Here is a 19,492-nt window from a genome sequence, read left to right as displayed (position 1 = left end):
CATTGACTAAACTACTGTTTGTCCTTTCATTGTTTTCCTGACTCAGATATTTACTTGTTAAATTAAAAATAGGGTAACATTTAGCAAATCCAAAACAAAACAGCAAACAGGTCCCATGTTCGAAACAGCATCCGGCTACTGGAAGGGGCTGGAGAGTGGAGAGCACAGACAGGCTTGTCCGTCAGAGCCTCCACACTCGAAGGCTTTGGGAGTCTGTCCAAGCCATGTGTCTGCCAGGGATGTGTCATGAGAACAGAGCTAATTATCCACATAATCCACACACGGGGTGGGGCCTATCCCCAGGGGGAAGTGGAAGTTATCTCAAGACCTCAGTCAGACAGGCTGCCAAAGAGATCTATACTGGGCGACCTTGGGTAACTGTTATCTCCCCGTTGCCCCCGCCCCGCACTCAGTTCGCAGGACACCGCAAAAAGGGAGGGCTTGTGGCCAAGGGTCTCAGAGCCCCCAGGCGGCAACAACTTGCGGGGGAAGAGCTACTCAGAAGCTCTATCCTTCCCCTGCCCGTTGGTCCCCAGTTAACCGCTCCCACCCGGTTCTTCCCAGTATCAATTTCGGCCTCTCCCCGGGTATCCTCCGCCCTTCCAGCCCCATAGCAGGCGGTAGGAAAAGGGAAGCCACCGCTGTAAGGGAAAACAAGAGTCAAGGCCAACCCAGACCGGTCGGTCACAAGGCCAGGGAGGAGGTGTCTGTAGCGAATCCAACCAGAACGCGGACCCATCTCCGGGTGGACTTTGGGTCGGCTCGGCAGCCGCAGACAGGGCCTCCCCTTCCGAGGAGCGGTGGAAGGATAGCCGCGTGGCACCTCACACTGGGGCTCAGCTGTCCCCAGGGCAGAAAAGGGATGTTGCCTCTCCCAGATCCAGGCGCGGCCGTCAGACCTGACGTGATCCCCCAATTCTGACAGTCTAAAACTGTCTTCACACTCCCCGCAAACTCCTGGTGCCGCTACTGGTTCCCCAGAGGGAAGGGGCGCAGCTGCTGCTCCGGGGCAGGGGTCTGGGGCCCAGCAGTGACCAGCCCTGGATGTCGCCTCGCGAAGTTGCCCCTTCCTCATGGGCGCCTTGTACTTGGGGACAGCCAGGGAACAGGTCCTGCTGACTTCGGTCCCTTTCCCACTCACCTCATTTCCCCACTAGGAGTGGGTGCCCCAGCTCCACCACCCGCTCCCGGTCCTTCCTTAAGAGTCGCGAGGTCTAGACCGCCTCTGTCCGGGGCCCAGAGGGAGAGAAGACGCAGTCTCAATTTAAGTAACTCTTCCCGCAGACTTCACAGCACTTTGACAAGCCCTCTCGACCGGGTCCCTCCTCTAGCACCTCTCCACCGCCCTGCGGCCCCCGCATCACCCCGCATCCCACAGCCCCGGCGCCCAGCAGCCCCCTGCAGCCCCGCACCTTGCCGCAGCGGCGCGCGCGCCAGCTCCGGCCTGTCCTCCGGGAAGGCGTCGCGAAGGCGCTTCCACAGGCGGCCCAGATCGGCGAGGCTCCGGTGCAGGTAGAGCACGCTGCGGTCTGACCACTCGGTGCGGATCTCGAAAAACTCCTCCTCGTCTCCGCGCCGGCTGACTATGAGCCTGCGGATGCCGTTCACCCAGCAGCCGCGCACGAACATGTTCACCAGCGACGTGCCCTCAAACACAGCCGAGGCCATGCCGCGGGACGCGCATGCCCCTGCCGACGGGGGCGCCCTCGGCCCCCCGCCCGGGGTCCGCCTGGGCGGAGTAGGTCCGGACAGGGGCGATCTGGGGGTCTCTGTGGAGCTGAGTCTGCTGGGGTGAAGTTGGTTTCCGCAGGGTGATCGGGGATCTCAGTGGAGCTGGGTGCTCCTGGGTGAAGTTGCTGGGTTCTCCTGGGTGAAGTTGGTCCCGGCAGGGCAGATCAGAGGTCTCGGTGGAGCTGGGTCCTCCTGGGTGAAGTTGGTCCCCGCAGAGCCATCAGAAGTCTCCAAGGATCCGGGTCCCTCCGGGTCGGTCCCGTACGGTTCTGCCCGGCCTCTGCGCGCACTCGGGTAGGCTGCTTGCGGCCCGCGCTAGGGGCGGCGCCGCGAGAGTCGGTCTGGTGGCGCGGGCGGCGTCTTTATAAGGCACTTCCCATCCCGGGCGGCGCGGTAGTAGACGTCGAGGCCGGCGGCGGCGCCTCCCCCGCCCCCCTCCCGCTGACTAGCCTCGGGAGGTGCCGGGGGCTGACGGTGCGGGGCGGACCCCGCAGGGCACCTCCTCCCTGAGTCGGCGGGACAGGAAGCCGGGCGGGCCCTGCGCGCAGGCGGGGCGGCGCGCCGAGACTTTTTTTTTCTTGCGGACTCTGGATGTTCTGGATTCCCCAGCGCCCGGACCCGGATCCGCGCACCTGAGTCGCGAGTCCAGACCGCGGGCCTGGCGCTCATCCCCTCGCCGCCCCGCAATACCGGGACTGGCCTGGGCCCCAGGCTGACCTGCCCCGGGTCCCGGCGGTTACCGGTGTCCCCGCCCCGGGCCCTCCCGCGCATTCCGGTCGTGCCTCAGCCCAGCTGAGGCCCAGGACGCGTCCGAACACAGACCAGAGGACAAGACTGAGCGGCGCTGGAAGGAGGGACCCCTGGAGCTCGGCCGGCCAACCTCGGGGTTGCCCTCCAAAAGGGCAGGTGGGACCCAGTGGTAGTGGGACTACGGTCTCCCGGGAAGGAGAGACTGGTGTGAGCTAGATGCCTTAGAGGAAGCGGAGGAGTTTCGGAAGTCCAGCTGGGAAAGCTGCCCATTGAGAACGCAGGCACAGCCACAGTCGCGCATAACTTAGACTGCTCCCAACTGAAAGATGTCTAGCGTTAAAGACTTATGAGTTGGTGTCAGACGTTACCTCGCCTGCCCACAGAGGGGGTGGAGGGGGTGGGGGGATGGGGGGAGGATAAGCCTTTACACAATTCCACAAAGTCGCCAAATCCCAAATATGGAGCAGAGACATTGGAGACTGAAGACAGGTATCCTTTCCAGGGACCCAATTTGGACCCGGGAGTAGTCTCGACCCCTTCCCCTTCCCTGCCCCTGGTTTATGTAGACCACCTCTGTCATCGCAATAACCTGTGCCCTTTTCCTAACCACAGAGCCCTGCTGTGGCATTCCTGTACTCCCCCCGCCCCCAACACGGCCCCTCTGGTGCTGCATCCCCAGGACCCCCGGAAGTATGACTCTTCAAGGAAGCCCATGTTTTGGGCACCTTTGCTAAGTATAAGCTTAGCTGGGAATAAGCAGGTCTTCATTTTCTTGTTGCCCAGGAGGCCTAAGTTGGTGAGCCTGGCTTTCAGTTTGAGCCAGACATTCCTGCTCGCTGAAGAAAGTGTTTTTATATTAGTGATACTTGTTTAAAGAGATCTGGAGCTGAGAAAACTAGATGGCTAAGTAAAGTAAAAATAGTCACTGGTGGGAACACGCTGTTTTTATTGCCCCATAGAACATTAACCATTTTTGTACACAGCCTAGAAACTGTATTTTAATATTTTTAAAATGGTTATGTATACCTGGGAGTGGTGGTTTGCACCTGAAATCCTATCACTCTGGAGGCTGGAGCCAGAAGTTACAAAGTTGGAAGCCAGCTTAGGGGTGTATAGGGCATTACAGACCAGCCTGGGCTGCTTAGTGATACTCTGTCTCACAATATATAAGTTTTTTGTTTGTTTTGTTTTTTGTGGTGTGTGTGTGTGAGAGAGAGAGAGAGAGAGAGAGAGAGAGAGAGAGAGAAAGAGAGAATTTGAGCCCAGGATGGCTCAAACTACTGGTCCTCCTGCCTTACTTTTCTGGGTGCTGGGATTACAGGCGTGTGTCATCATATCCAGCTCCCAAATGGTGTTTGAATCAGATTTTTCATCTTAATTTCCCCATGAGTAGAAAATTTTTGACACACATGCTTTCCATATTTGGGTGTCCATATTTCTAACCTATGCAAACTGGACAAATTTTAGAAGAACAAAAGTGTTTGCCCTTTGCAAGAGTGTAGAGACTGGCCATACCTTTAGAGACTGGCACTGGAACAAGCCCTGTGGAAGACAGGTTAGCCGGACTTGTCAAAGCTGAAAATGTGTATAACTTGTGGCCCAACAATTCCCTCTTCAGGGAATATGTTTTCCAATTCTAGAGAAATGTTTTCACATGTGCACTTAGAGATGTGACTGGGCAACTGTTGTTGCAGTTTTCTGAAGTGAGAGTGATAACTGAAATGGTATCCAAAGGGGAATGAATAAACTACTGGAACAGAAGCATGACTGACCACTGTACAGCTTAATAATGAACCAGCTTGGCCCCTGCATGCTGCAAATACTGACCCGTCTGGTGAGATGTGCCCACTGCTGGTGCAATAGTGGCATGACTGATATAGGAATAACCAGCCACTTTCTGATTGGAGATGAGGACTGCTCCACAGGAGGCATTTCATGCCCAGTACTATAAACCTTGTCAAAAGCTGGTGACTAAGAAGATCATAGGCCCTAGGAAGAACCTACTGTTACTTTGCTAAATGGTCATGCTGTCAAACTAACTTCTAAATGTTTAGTTTATACGCATAGACTTGTGTTGCTCTCAACTTTAGTCAAAGAAGTTCCCGTTTTTTGCAGGGGGTAGTTGTTAATGCAGGGACACATAACTAGCCAAAGTATTAAATACCAAAGTACCAAAACTGTGAGTACTTGGCTGTGGATGAATCATCTTTATCAACCTTTCCCCATCCAAGGCTCAGAGAATACTTCAAGAGAGGGAGCAGAAAGAATGGAAAAAAATGTAAGAACTGACAGATGGGGAGGAGGGTTGTGAAATGCTGACTGGACATGACATGGCTGTTGCCCACATCACCTCACAGGAGCCGTGGTTACCTGTACAAGATCAAGCCAGTCAAAACCCTAACATTGGTAGAAGAGGGACCCCACCACCCCCAGAACCCACCTTTGGCAGAAGAGCTGTTGGTAGTTGATGGCTACTGAGGAAGGGAGAGTCACTCTCTTTGGGGACATGGCTGCTGGTATGTTGCCCACACTGCAGTGGATGGTCCCACTCCCATGTGCATAGGGGTAGCACTAATTAGACTTGGGGTTATTAATTACAAAAGTAGCAAAGAGGACATGAAATTTGGAGGAAGATGAGGTATGGGACACGAGGGGGAGTTTGAGGGAGGTAGCGGTTTGGTGGATATAATCAAAATACATAAATGTGTAAAACTGTCAAAAGAATTAATGAAAATATTTTTTAAATGAATCAGGCCAAAACTTGTGGATAGATCTGAGATATGAAATGCCAGTGGACAGTCAGACATGAATGACCAACATCTGTAATCCCAGCACTGGACAGGCTGGGGCAGGAGGAGCTCAAGATTGAGTCCAGTCTGGGCTACATAATGATACCCTGTCATCAATGGAAGTGGTTAGAGAGAGTAATGCAGTAATATAGATGCATGTGATATGTGATAAGGCAATATCAAACTTGGAAAACAGCCTATCAAATCACTCAGTGTGGTTTAGGACATCAAGCAAATCAAGATGGGAGTGTATGGGGCTGAAGAGATGGCTCAGTGGTTAAGAGCACTGACTGCTCTTGCAGAGGACCTGGGTTCTAGTCCCAGCACCCACATGGGGGCTAACAACAATCTGAAACTCCAGTTCCAGAGGATCCGACAACCTCTTCTGACCTTCACAAGCACTGCATGACACGGGTGCACCTACCTACATGCAAGTAATACACTCATAAAATAAACATAATAAATAAAACATTTTTTAAAAGGTGGGAGTGCATTGAGGACTTTTTTTCTATAGCATTCTTATATAAAATTTTAAATGAGAATGCGTATACCTATGTGATTTTAATAGAGGAACTGGGGCTGTGGGAAGCTGGAAGTAAATAGCCAAGATGCTAGCATGATTAGGTGGTAGGAATAACACTATATTTTCTTTAGTATTTCTCTGTTACTATCTCCAAAATGCTTGGAACCAAAGGTGTTTCCAATTTTGGACTCTCAGTTTTCAAATATGTTCATAGATTTTACCAGGTTGAACAGCTCTAACCTGAAAATCTGAAATTCAAAATGCTCCAAGAATCTGGAACATTCTGAGAGTTATCTCCAATTAAATTGAGAATTTTAAACCCTCCACTGCTGTTAAGGATAAGGACAAGGTGTATGGTGGCAACTGTGCCTGGAACACCTTTGAGAACTCCTGTTGTATAAATGTCAGTAACAGATACAGGTGGGGTGGTTTCAGGTTAGAAATCAAGCTGATTGGCTGGCTCAGTGCTTAGGTCCACACAATCGAATGTGAAAATGGAGCGCAGCAAACAGGAGCGCTCTAGGTCACCTGTCCCACATCCAAGGGCAGTTTAGAATTACGAAGTTGTGTCCAAGAAGGAGCCCTAGTTGTGGGTAAGAGTTTTGGAAATCAGATACTTCAATCTGATTAATAAGAGTAAATAATGGACATGAAAATCCACATGAAATTCAGAGACTTTATTTTGAAGGGCTGCTTGGATATTCTATTTTTTCTTCTGTGGTTGTACTGGTTTAATTTTTTTTTCCAAGCTTTTCCTTTTCTTCCTAGCTTTCAAAATTAAGAGAAAGACAACACAAATGTCAGAAGCCTTTCCTCCAGGTCACCCTATGTGACCCACACATTTGGCAATAGACCACTCAATAGCAACTTGGTGCAAAGAGACTGAGTACTCAGACTAGAGCAGAAAGGATGGGGAGAAGATGTTGCCCCCAGGGCAGCTGGGATCCTGTAGTGCCACCACCATTTGTAACCATCCCCACCTCCCCTCCCCACTTTCCCAACATAAAGCCAGAGCCATAGGGAGCCTGATTTCATCCCTTGCTTAGGGAGGTTGGAAGCTTTTGTCTCACCAATTACTTTGCATACTGTAGGATGCTCAAGTGAGTATGAAGCATGTGGATGTCTGTTTCTCTTCAAAACAATAGCGATGGGACCTCAGAGTTGTGGGCAGGTTTCAGGTACATTGACAGGTGTGATACTCAGGAACAGAGGGGACAGGGAGATCATTGCTCCTTGCTAGATGAAGAAGCTGAAGGCTGGAGGTACGGGTGTGGGTTTTCTGGAATAGTCTGGAACAGAGATCAAGCTTCAAACTGAGCACTTCTGAGGACCTGATTGATGCAGACTGATGACCCACAATCCTCACCAGGACTTGTTTCTGGTGTATTGGTTTTCCTTCACTGTCCCAAAGCACAAAGTACCTTCACACCCAGGGCCACACCCAGGGCTACAATGGCCTTCCTCTATTGCTTAAACTATGGATTCCCACTCACTCATCCCACTAGCACTTCTCAAACTCAACATGCCCATGAGTCCCTGAGGGCCTCATTATAAAACAGATTGTGAGGCAGTAGATCTGAGCAGGGCCAGAGCTCCTGCATCCCTGATCCAGTCCTAGAGCCTATTGATGATCTGCCACTGCTGTGTGTAAGTATGAATGGCCATGGCATACCCTCACTTAATCTGGAATGTGTCAGAAGATGCTGTGAGATAATCTCACAATTCCCTACACCAGTTTATAATCATCACGAAGTCACCATTACATTTTCCTGGCTAGTATGGGATCTTCACAGGGAAGTGGCTGTAACAATGTCTTTCATATTTGCATTCCCAGTACATAGTGCCTGGCACCTGGTAAACACTAAATATCTGCTGTGTGAGTGAGTGAATGGCATGGATGACTGAATGAGACAGACAGCCACTATGGCCCTCCCATAGAAACTGTCATCCTATCCCCAGTAATGGGGTATTGAAGGAAAATTTCACAACCCTTCATCAGACCAAATTTTACTGGAGATCCAAACCTTAAGCTTTATGCCACTTTCAAAGAATGCAATCCAGGGGAAATGACCCAATGGTTAAGAACACTGCTTGTGCAAAGGAACTGGGTTCAGTTCCCATCACCCACATGACGGCTAATAACCATCCATAACTCCAGTTCCAGGCTATTTGATTCCCCCTTCTGGCCTCCATGGGCACTCCGCACATGTAGTGCACTTACATGCATGCAGGCAAAACACTCATACACATAAAATAAATTTTTTTTAAAAAAAGTACAACTCATGTGTTCATGATTGTTGTCTTTCAAAACTTGGATCCTAGGTACAGCTTATGGTTTTCCCTGGTAACATTTTTTGCATCTTCTAAGTTTAATATAAGGACTGGGCATCTCTGCTATAAGTGGAAAGTTATAGCAAGTTCTCTGCTATAAGTGGAAAGTTCGTCAGAGCAAATCTTTTGCTTTAAATGATCACATATCTTTTGTTATTGCAGATGGTGAGCTTACTGTGCATCTACTGTCCTTTACTGTTGCTTACGCTATCTCAATTACTATGTTACTCTGCTTTCTGTCACTGTAACAAAACACCTGGGATAAGTCAACTTAAGCGGGAAAATGTGTCTTCTGGTTCATAGTCACGTGGTCCTGCTGTTTTGGGCCTATGAGGAGGCAACACGTTGTAGTAGAAGTACATGGCAGAGATCTGTTCGCCTCACGGCAGCCAGGAAGCAGAGAGAGGAAGGGGGCCAGGATCCCAGTATCCCCTTCAAGAACATGACCCCAATGACCTAACTTCCTCCAACCAGGCTCTACCTCCTAAAGATTCCACTGCTTCTCAGTTGCACCACAAGTTGATGGCCAAGTTTCCAGTATATGGGTCTTTGGGGCCCACTCAAGGTCTAAACTGTGAAAACTGCAAAGTGAGGTTGGGCTACTCATGACACCTGGAGCTCTCAGGGTGACTTCTCTATGACACTTTGCACGGTGTTCACTATTCCTTCTCAACCTTGCCACTCCATCCCACCCAGTTCCCAGCTGCCTCATGTCTGTCCCTCACACCTGTACCTTGTCCTGTCTGCCCCTTTCCAAATGACGGAAATGGCAACTTAAGGCCTCGGTAGCAGGTTTCACCTTTGCTGCCTTAGTGGAGTTTGCATAAATTCAAGTCACGATTCTTTTATTTTGAAATTTTTATTTACTTCTGGTATAATACAACAAATAAATTATAGTCAGTAAGAATTAAATTTTTCAGTGAAAGGTAAATATAAAATAAAAAGAAGTTAAACTCCTATGATTGCAATTTGAATTGGAGGTGTTAGTATGAAATAATAGTGTAAATTTCTCCTTCTAAAATAATCACTACAGTCACCCCACAGTATTTTGGGAAATTTTGTTTTATTAGGGCACTGCCCCAAATCTAAATACACTCAAATTCCTTTTAAAAAATGTTTTACATTGAGCTGGGTGTGGTGGTATATGCCTTTCATCCCAGCACTTGGGATGCAGAGGCAGGCAGATCCCTATGAGTTTGAGGCCAGCCTGGTCTACATAGTGAGTTCCAGGCTAGCTGGGGCTACAGGGGACCTTGCCTCAAAAAGACCAAAAAAAAAAAAAAAAAAAAAAGTTTGAAGTTGTTTCTGCAAATGGCATGCAATCCTCCACATCCTTTAACTCTAGATGACTTATAATAACTGATACAATGTAATTTTATTTAAATAATTGTACATGTGCTAGGCATTCTACAAAAAGCATTCCAGGCCAACTAGGGCTACATAGTAGGAACCTGTTTTTTTTTTAAAAAAAATTTGCACTGGGCGTGTTGGCGCATATCATTAATAACAGCACTCAGAAGGCAGAGGCAGGTGGATCTCTGTGAGTTCAAGGCCAGCCTGGTCCACGCAGTGAGTTCCAGGACAGCTGGGGCTACAGGGAGATCCTGTCTCAAAAAGACAAAAAACAAAAAAACAAAACAAAACAAAATTTGCCAGGCATGGTGACACATGCCTTCAGTCCCAGCACTCAGGAGGCAGAGGCAGGCAGAGCTCTGTGAGACTGAGGCTAGCCTGGTCTACACAGCAAATTCCAAGTCAGATGGGGCTACAGGGAGACCCTTCCTCAAAAAGACACAAAAAAGCTAAATAATTATACATATTGTTTGGGAAATAATTATAAGAAAAAGGTCTATAAATATTCAGTTCAAACACAAATCTTTTGAATATTTTGCATCTATGGTTGGTTGAATCTATGGATATGGAGATCTGACTATTATCCACAGGTCTAACTGTGTTATCCACCTTTGTCCATTGCAAAGATTTATGCATAAATCACCACTCTTAAACATTGAGACTTACAAATCAAAGCAAGTTTAGGGCTGTGTGAGACTAACCAGACCTGATAGCCCATAGTTCCAGCTATTCAGGAAGCTCAGAGAGGAGGATTACAGGTTCAAGGCCTGCCTGGGCTACAGAGTAAGTTCAAGGCCAATCTGGCAGCCTGTCTGAAAAATCAAAAGTAAAAAGGCAGGTAAAAATTTACCTCAGACTAGCATGCAGAAGACCCAAGGTAAAAGATTGTGTGAGATCTTTCACATCATTCAGTAAATACCCTGTGGTCACACCTGGTGTCACTACCTCTTCCCCCACCCACTCTATCTCATCCATTCTATTGGCAGGAAGACACAAACATGTTAACTAATTCATATTATCATTGGCGCTCACATTTCTTAGCTTGCTGGAACATCTACTTGGCCCACTTTCCATGGGTTGTCAGAGGTAGTGAGCAGGTGAACTAGTGAGTTCATTTGTGGAAACTATAGCGAAAAGTCTAAAGTTCAAGCTGAAAATGTTTATGGATTAACATTGTGACTGGAGACAGTGTGTTTGGTGCTGGCTCATAATATTTATACTAGGACTGAGCATTACCGGAGGACACTCATTGTGTGCCTGTGTATGGTTAGATAAATTAAGATATCATCATTCTTACTAAGGACTGCATTTCTTCATATTCTGAATAGAGCTAACATTTCCATGTCTGAATATCATTTTTACCCATTGTGAGTTAACATAATACCTCATTAAATATCAGTGCTAGTCTAACAAGCAATAAAACCAAAATAAAACAACTTTAAATCTTTTACAACATAGTCACAAAGTAGAGACAGATGTATAGATACACATAAAGACATATTTGATTCCTCAAAGGATTTAAGATAACTTGCCAACATAGATGCACAATAAAATATGCATAAATTAGCATTTAAGGCCTAGGAAAATTTTAAAAAATAAGGAGCTGAGGAAAATTAGTGCAAAGATCCATAGATACTGATTCCATTATTAATTGTGGATTTACAGTGGATTCCCTCCAGTGGGTTCCTGTGTCTGAGGTAATACCTTATTCTGGCTTACAAGGCTTCTGCATGGCCAGCCCTGGTCACCCTGCCATCCTGTCACCACACATTCCATCATGCTCTGACCCTTTTGCACTCCTCAGTCTGCTCCTCTGTAAATACACCAGGCAAATCTCAACTCGGGTTCAGCAGTTACCCCAGAATGGCACAATTCCATAGCTCCTCCAATGGCTCCATCCCTAATTGCTGCTTGAATCTAGTATCTCTTCAGAATGTCAGCCTTGACTGCCCCCCCAGGAGGGACTTTATACAGAACAGCAGTACAGGCTGGAGAATTGGCTCAACTGTTAAGAGCACTGGCTGCTCTTGCAGAGGACCCAGATTCAGTTCCCAGCATCCAAATGGTGGCTAACAACTGACTGCAACTCCAGTTCCAGGGAATCTGATGCCATCTTCTGATCTGACAGGCATTGCATGACACAGGTGCACTTACATACATATAGGCAATATACTCATACACAAAATAAAAATAATAAATAAAAATTTTTTGAAAGACCAGCCTGGTCTACATTGTGAGTTCCAGGCCCACTGAGGCTGCAGGGAGAGCTTGTCTCAATAAACAAACAAAACCCTACCCCTACTTGAGTGGCAGGAAAGGTGGCTCAGAGGTTAAGAGCATGTACTGCTCTTGCAGAAGATTGGGGTTTGGTTCCCAGGACCCATATTACGGCAGATCACAACCTGTAATTTCAACCCTAAGGCATCCAACACCCTCTTCTGGACTCCACAGGTACATGCACTCACATGTGCACATACCCACACATAGTCTTGTATGTATAATTTAAAATAAAATAAATCTTTAAAAAATACCAGCTCCATCCTGCCAAAAGCAACTTTCAGATTTGATGCAATCCTCATTAAAATTCCAATACAACTTTCTATATAAATTGAAAAATGAATCTTAAATTTCATATTGAAACACAGAAGACTCAAGAAAGCCAAAGCAATCCTGACCACCAGTAAACACTGCTGCGGCTATCACCATACCTGATTTCAAGCTATACTGCAGAGCCATAGTAATCAAAGCTAATAGCATCAAATGGACACACTGAGCAATGGGATAGACTTGAGGACCCTGACATAAGCTCAAGCTCCTACAACCACCTGATTTTTTACAAAGAGGCCATGAACACACTTTGGTGAAAAGACAACAGCTACAACAAATGGTTCTGGTCAAACTGGATGGTACAAGTAGAAGAATGAAATTGGGTACCTATTTTTCACCCTGCACAAAACTCAACTCCAAATGGATAAAGGACTTCAACTTAAGACCAGATACCCTGAATCTATAGAGGAGAAAGAAAGGAATACACTTCAACATATAGGCACAGGACCAGTAGTGCAGGCATTAAGACTGACAATTGACACATGGAGCCTCATAAAATTAAAAGGCTCCTGTCCAACAAAGGACATGATCATCTGAATGAAGAAACAGCCTACAAATGGAAGTGTATAATATATATATATATATATATATATATATATATATATATATATATATAACTTGAAAAAACTAGACACCAAGAAAAGCAACCCAATAATGAGTCACGACGCTGAGTGTGGTGGCACATGCCTTTAATCTCAGCCTTCAGGAGGCAGAGGCAGGTGGATTCTCTGAGCTCGAGGCCACCCTGGTCCAAATGGTGACTTCCAGGCAGGCTGTGACTAGGAAGACCCTGTCCAAAAAAGAGTCATGGAACTAAAAAGAGTTCCCAAAAGATAAAATACAAACGACTAAGAAGTTTTTTTTTTTTTTTTTAAGTTCAGCGTCCTTAGCCATCAGGAAAATATGAGTTAAAACTACTTTGAGAGTTCATCTTACCCCAGTCAGAATGGCTAAGGTAAAAACAAAACATATAAGCAAACAAAATGACAACAAATGCTGGCTTGCATGTGGGGAAATGTTAAAATTCATTCACTGCTGGTGGGAATGCAAGCTATGGAACTCAGTGTGGAGGTTCCTTAAAATGGTTGAAATCGATCTACCATATGATCCAGCTATATCACTCTTGGGCATATTCCCAAAAGACTGTATATCCTACCACAGAGATACTTGCTCATCTGTGTTCATTCCTGCACTATTCACAATAGACAGGAAATGGAAACAGTCTAGATGTCCATCAATGGATGAATAGATAATGAAACTGTGGTACATCTACACAATGGAATAGTATTCAGCTGTTAAGAAAAATGAAATTATTAAATCCATAGGTAAATGAATGGAACTGGAAACAATCATTCCGAGTGAGGTAAACCAGACCTAGAAAGACAAATATCCCATATTTTCTCTCATTTATGGATGCTAGCTTTCAATCTTTAGATATCTGTGTTTTCTTCAGAATACCCATAGAGGGCAAGGCACTTGTGAAGGGTCATAGCGGATGACTTTCAATGAAGGAGAAATAGAACACAGTGGTATAAAGGGGTAAAGGGAAATAATGGAACAGGAAGGGTTAAATGGGGAAGGGGATGGAAAGGTAGGGGAGAGGAGTGACTATGGGAAAGAATAGCTAGCACAAAGGCCTTTTGGAAAAGTCATATGGAAACCCACTACTGTAGAAGCTTACAGAGAGAGAGAGAAGGAGGGAGAGAGAGAGAGGGAGAGAGAGAGGAGTTTAAATTGAATTGTCCTATAGTAGGGTGACAATGCCCATACTAGACATCACAAGCTAACAAATAAAAAGTCCCATGTCAAGAATGAGTTACCTCTTTTAGAGTTGGTCAGTAAGGTTCCATAGACCCCCCAAATGCTAAGGCTATTGCCATTGTTCTTGGTTAGCCTCCAGAACTTGACAGTAAGACAGACCCTATTGCTGAAGACAATACATACATTGTTTACCTATCTCTTTGTCTGTTTGCTTGCTTGCTTGCTTGTTTTTTGAGACAGGATAGCCCTGGCTGACCTGGAACTTGCTAGGCAAACCAGGCTGGCCTCAAACTAACAGAGCTCTGCCTGCCTTTGCCTTCCAAGTTCAGGGATTAAAGGCATGTACCACCACATCTGGTGATACCATATACTTGTGTCATAGAACATAGAAATCAAGCTGGAACTGACCTGGATGCTTCATCCCTACAAGATAGCTTTCATAGTGCTAGAAGGTGGTATGCATGCTGCTAGAATAGAAAAGTAATCATCAGTTCCATCAAGCTGTGCACCCTGCAAGCTACAATAATGTCCAGCCTGGCAAGATATGCCCACTGGTACAACAGTGGCATAAATGTTATGAGAGCAACCAAGCACTTTTTAATTGGATTTAAGGCATATTCTACAAGATGGCATCCATACCCGGCAATGTTATTGAGGACAACAACCCTGTGACTTGATGGGTCATAGTCCACAGGGGAGAACATACTAGTGTTATTTTGCTAAATGGGCTTAGTATTAAACTGACTCCTAATGGCTTATCATTAAACCCATAGATTAGTGCATCTCTCAGCCCTCATCAGAGAAACTTCTTTTTGTAGTAGATGGTGATCAACACAGAGACCCACAACTGGTCAACATGTAGAGAATAAGAGACTTCACAATGCTCAGTCCTTAATGGGACACCTTTACTACTTCCTTCCCCTCCAGGCTTAGGGATCATTATGGAAGTGAGCGTGGAAAGATTGTAAGGGAGAGAAGTGGTGGATGCCTACAACAAAACAGTGTTTCCTGGATGTGACAAGGCCGTTGCATGTAGGAACTCACAGCAGTCGGAACAGTATGCATAAGACACTCACAAGCTCAAACCAGACAAACTCCTGGCATGGAGGGGAGGTAGGCACGGAGTCCCATCCCAATAGGCAAGGAGCTATTAGCAACTGATAACTGCTGTGAGAAGAAGAGTTGACCATACTCCAGGGAATAGACCCACACCCAACAGTATTTGGGCAACACAAATTGGACTTGATGGACTTTTTTTTAAAAAAGGACATGAAGTTGGAGGTTAGGGATTCAGGAGTGGATCTGAAAAGAGATAGGAGAGGGGCATGATCACAATTCATATATTTTTCCTGATGTTCTCAAAGGCCATGCAGATGGTGAAGGTCTGCCCTTCCTGCCCTTGCTGGGCCAGGATCCTCTGTGAGCACCAGACTGTCCATTGCCTGCAGTAGGATGACCATCTCTACCCATATAGCTTTATGAGCTCCCCAAGAGGTATAGATTATGGTGTTAAAAACTGCCCTCACTAGGTAAATAAATACTAAAGGCTCAGATTTTATATAAGCCTAAGTGACACTCAATTTTTATCAAGTACATTAAGATTATTCTCAAGCTGGTGACTTTTCATAGAGTCAAGCATCAAGGAAGTGGTCCAGCACTGTGTCTGATATAATACAAGTTCACATAGCATATAAGTCAACCTTGGGGTATCCACAGACTAAGTAAAAGAAGCGCATAGAGCTCTAAGACAGCATCCTGAGTACCTGTGGGTCATGTGAGAAAGCTTCCTAGAGTGTCTATAGAGCATGCAAGACAACTTTACAGAGTTATTCCCAAGGAGAAAAAGATGTGGCAGCTGTGTTTGAAGCCCCCTTATTCCTGAGAAGCCAAAGCACAAGGCAGATTGGTTCATCAAAGGGCATAAGAACCCCCCAAAATTGAGTGTAGAATATTGCCTCTTATACCCAAATTCCCCAATTAGATACTCAACTAAACATTCACAGTTATTTAACATGGCAGCTGAAAAAGAAGATAATGAGCATTTGACTGTGGTGAGTATGTCCATTGTAACAAAATTCAGGCTCTGTGGGGTAGCAATATCATCCTGAATGCATTGGTTGTGTCATATAACATGAACTTTAAAGACTGATACCCAACAAAGATTTTATTCTATGAGTGAATTAAAGGGGATGGAGGCCCTTCAGCAATGTTTCAGGAGTTATAGAGGAGTATTTTGTATGATTCTTCCTTCATCTGATAGCTGCTTATCAGATAACTGCCCCACATCTTGTTGACTGCATGGTTTCAGTCTGATCTTATGATCACCTGGGACTAAGTAAACAAGAGCTCTTGATTGATAAGACCAAGGCTGAAATCCACTTTGCTTCATCTTATGCAATAGATATGTTACTAGAAAGACATGGATGTACTAAATGCCTACATTTATTAAAATGAGCATGAATTTGGAATGCCTGGTATGTATTACTGCCTAACCTCACCTTTGTGGAGGCTGACATTTCTCCCGGACAACAAAAGCTGAAGTGATTCCAAAGACCCACTCTGGTTTGGTAGGAATTAGAGTTGGACCATCCAGGAGGGTTAAAAATCATTCATGTTTATTTTTATTTTATGTGTATGAGTGTTCTGCCTGCATGTATGTAAGTGCACCACATGTATGCAATGCCCACAGAGGCCAGAAGAGGGCATTGGATCCCCCAGAACTGGAGTTATAGGCGGTTGTTAGCCACTGTGTGGGTGCTAGAATCAAACCTGAGTTCTCTACAGAAGCAGTCAGTGCTTTTAACCACTGAGCCATCTGTCCAGTCCCTAGGTTAAGGTTTAATTTATAAATAGGCATAGTAAGAGATTAACAATAATATAATAATAATAAAAAATAACAATGTACTGTAATGAATTTGTTAGCACCAGTACTTTTGTGCTCTGGGGTCATTACTAAATAAGTAGGAATTATTGAGCACAAGCACTGTGAGACCTCTGAAGTGGATCTGGTGGCCCAGAGGACTACTAAGTGATGCAACATACATGGCATGAATAGGCGGAGCAATGGAAGGACTCAGTGGGATGGTGTGAGATTCATCTGCACTGAACGGCATGCAATTTAAAGCTTTTGGGGTCTTTTTATTTCTGGAAATTTTCCATTTAATACTTTTAGATGCATGGCTAATTATTGAGTAAGTAAAACTGCAAAATGCAAAATTATAGGTAAGGCAGTGAGGGTTACTATATTTATATTCATACCCAGCTTTGCTCTATGCAAATCAGTGTATCAGTAAAGGCTCTGATTTCTCTCTCTCCTCGCTAGCTGGCTTCTGTATCTATTTCCATATCTGTACATCCCAGGTATTTCAACTAGGTGAGAAACGTCTGCTATCCATTGTCTTGAGACCAACCAGGTGTAAATTCTGCCAGACAGAAAGCATTTGATGAACAAATTCAGGAAAAGGCTTTAGTTCAGGAGTGAGTGATGCAGTATTGATCACATTTGTACTAGTGTTGTGCCGAGCTGTTCCGACACATATACAGAAAGGAAAAGATTCTTTCCCCAGGGACTTTTAAATTTGAACATTCAAAACAACCTGGTCATAAAGGGGGGGGTGTGCAGGGGAGGTGGCACCTACACTCATCATTCCAGAACAGATTTCAAGAAATAAGTAAAGAAATATTTAATGAGGTAATGAAACATATAATTTTGACCAATGATCGGAGAAAACCTAACTAGAGCACGTGTTTCCTACTTCCATTTTTACAATGCTTATAATGCTTATATTGGACCTCTGAATGAAAACTGTGGGTGTGCCCATGTGTGTGCATGAGTATATGTGCCTGTGTGCCTATGCGTGCTTATGTGTGCATGTGTGCATGTGCATGTGTGTGCCCATGTGTGTGCATGTGTGCGTGGGTGTGTGAAAGGTTTGTGCTCTGTGGTATTTTATTGCCACCATGCTCTTTCCCCATCCCAAAATGTACAGTCTGGAAAAAAAGCACGAATTCCAATGGCCAACCTTGAGCTAAAGTACAGCCACAGTTCAGGAGCTAAGCAATTGCAGACTTCTCTTTTTTAATAACCTATTTTAAACTGGCATCTCTTCAGATTCTGATTATACTCCTTCTAAGACTCCACTCCAAGTTCAGCATCAGCAAATCCCTGTCTAACAATAAGTTAGACTTTTTTTTTTCCTGGCTTGCCGGTGTGCTGTACCTGAAAGACAGACAATACAGGAGCACCACCCTGGTGGTGCCCACAGGGCCCCTTCCTTCACACCACGTTGAAAGATGGTTTCACTCAAAATCAGTCGAAATGGCTAGTATACCCAGGGGAGCCACATGGGCCTGCTTAGCAAACAGCCGAGACTCACGTGCTTTTCAGTGTCATACCCATAACCATACCTGTGTGTAGTTTAATCCGTTTCATCTTTCAGAGGCCTTGATGTAATTTTGCACTCAATGATAATAGCTCTTGGTAATTAATTTTGTGCTGTGGACCAATTTAGTGAAACAAGTTTTGACACGTAGTCAGCATTTTTCAGTGAGAAAAGGTGGAATTGAGGAGAATTTTTTCAAATGAGTATCTGATTGATTTCACTTCCCTGTTGCTGCTGCTGTTCCTGTCACTTAATGAGATGTAAGAACAAGGACAGGTGACTAGAAAAGGGAGAACGACACTGATCCTGGGAATATCCTCGTTCAAACCAAACTCACACACAGGCTTATGGACAGTCTCTTGACTGTGTTTTATGCTGTTTAATTGTTTCATAGAAATAGAGAATGCAAAGCATTTTAAAGAGGTGGGTATAAATATTTCCACATAATCCTAGATTAAATACTCCACTGTGCAGGAACCTTGTATTGTCTAGCCAACGCCATTCTCTATCTTCTGCCTGCACTGTGTGGGTTCCAAGCTGTGAGGAAACATCAGAGGTTTCAAACAGAAGATGTTTCCAGGATCTCTTATGCCAAAGGAAGGGCATTATTCTCTTGCTAGGGTGGGGAAGAGGTGGGGGGAATCATATTCTCTTCTTCTGAGCCAGTACATGGTGGTCTCCTGGGTTCTTCAGGGGAACAACAAAATGGCTGAAAGCCAACACTTTACAAAACATTTCTGTGACAACATGTGAACAGCACACTTCCTAAGGAAATGAAACTCCTAAATGCCACTGTAATTTTATTGGTGATCTTTCAAGAATTTGCCTTTTTTTTTTCCAGTTTAATGATTATAAATCCACATGTAAAACTTAGATCTTTAAGTCTATTTTCCAATAGTAAGTCGTTTTTTCATTTTATTTTTCTATTTAATCTTTTAAAAAATATATTCTTCCAGGACTATCTCTCTATTCTCTAAAAGCCCCTCTTTGGTTGATGGAGCATGCCTTTTATCCCAACAGACAGATCTCTGTGAGTTCAAGGCTAGCCTGCTCTGCATAGTAAGTTCCAGGTCAGCTGGGGCTATAGGGAGACTCTCTCAAAAATACTCCCCCCAAAGCCCTTCTTTGTCCATACCTTTTCTGACCTTCTACTATTCATTCATTCTACATATTTAGGTGACAAAGCTTATGACCAACACCCATGGTGGTGGAGAATCTTCTGTAATGTTAACAGTTTCTTCATAAAAGATAAGCCATCATATGCC

General features: G+C 45.1%; 1 protein-coding gene across 1 annotated transcript in view; it reads right to left on the bottom strand.

The window, feature by feature from the left end:
- The window catches only part of Pxdc1 (PX domain containing 1), a 31,940-nt gene extending 29,864 nt beyond the window's left edge, over positions 1-2,076 (bottom strand). The window contains exon 1 of the mRNA XM_008831670.3: positions 1,413-2,076. Within this exon, the coding sequence (XP_008829892.1) occupies positions 1,413-1,668 (256 nt within the window). The 5' untranslated portion in view covers positions 1,669-2,076. The remainder of the gene's footprint in view (positions 1-1,412) is intronic.
- Between the last annotated feature and the right edge of the window lie 17,416 nt (positions 2,077-19,492).

Source organism: Nannospalax galili, unplaced genomic scaffold (assembly GCF_000622305.1).
Source record: "Nannospalax galili isolate Female #2095 unplaced genomic scaffold, S.galili_v1.0 scaffold72, whole genome shotgun sequence".
NCBI lineage: Eukaryota > Metazoa > Chordata > Mammalia > Rodentia > Spalacidae > Nannospalax > Nannospalax galili.
Note: the sequence above shows the minus strand (reverse complement) of the source record. Positions and strands in the feature narration are given on the sequence as shown.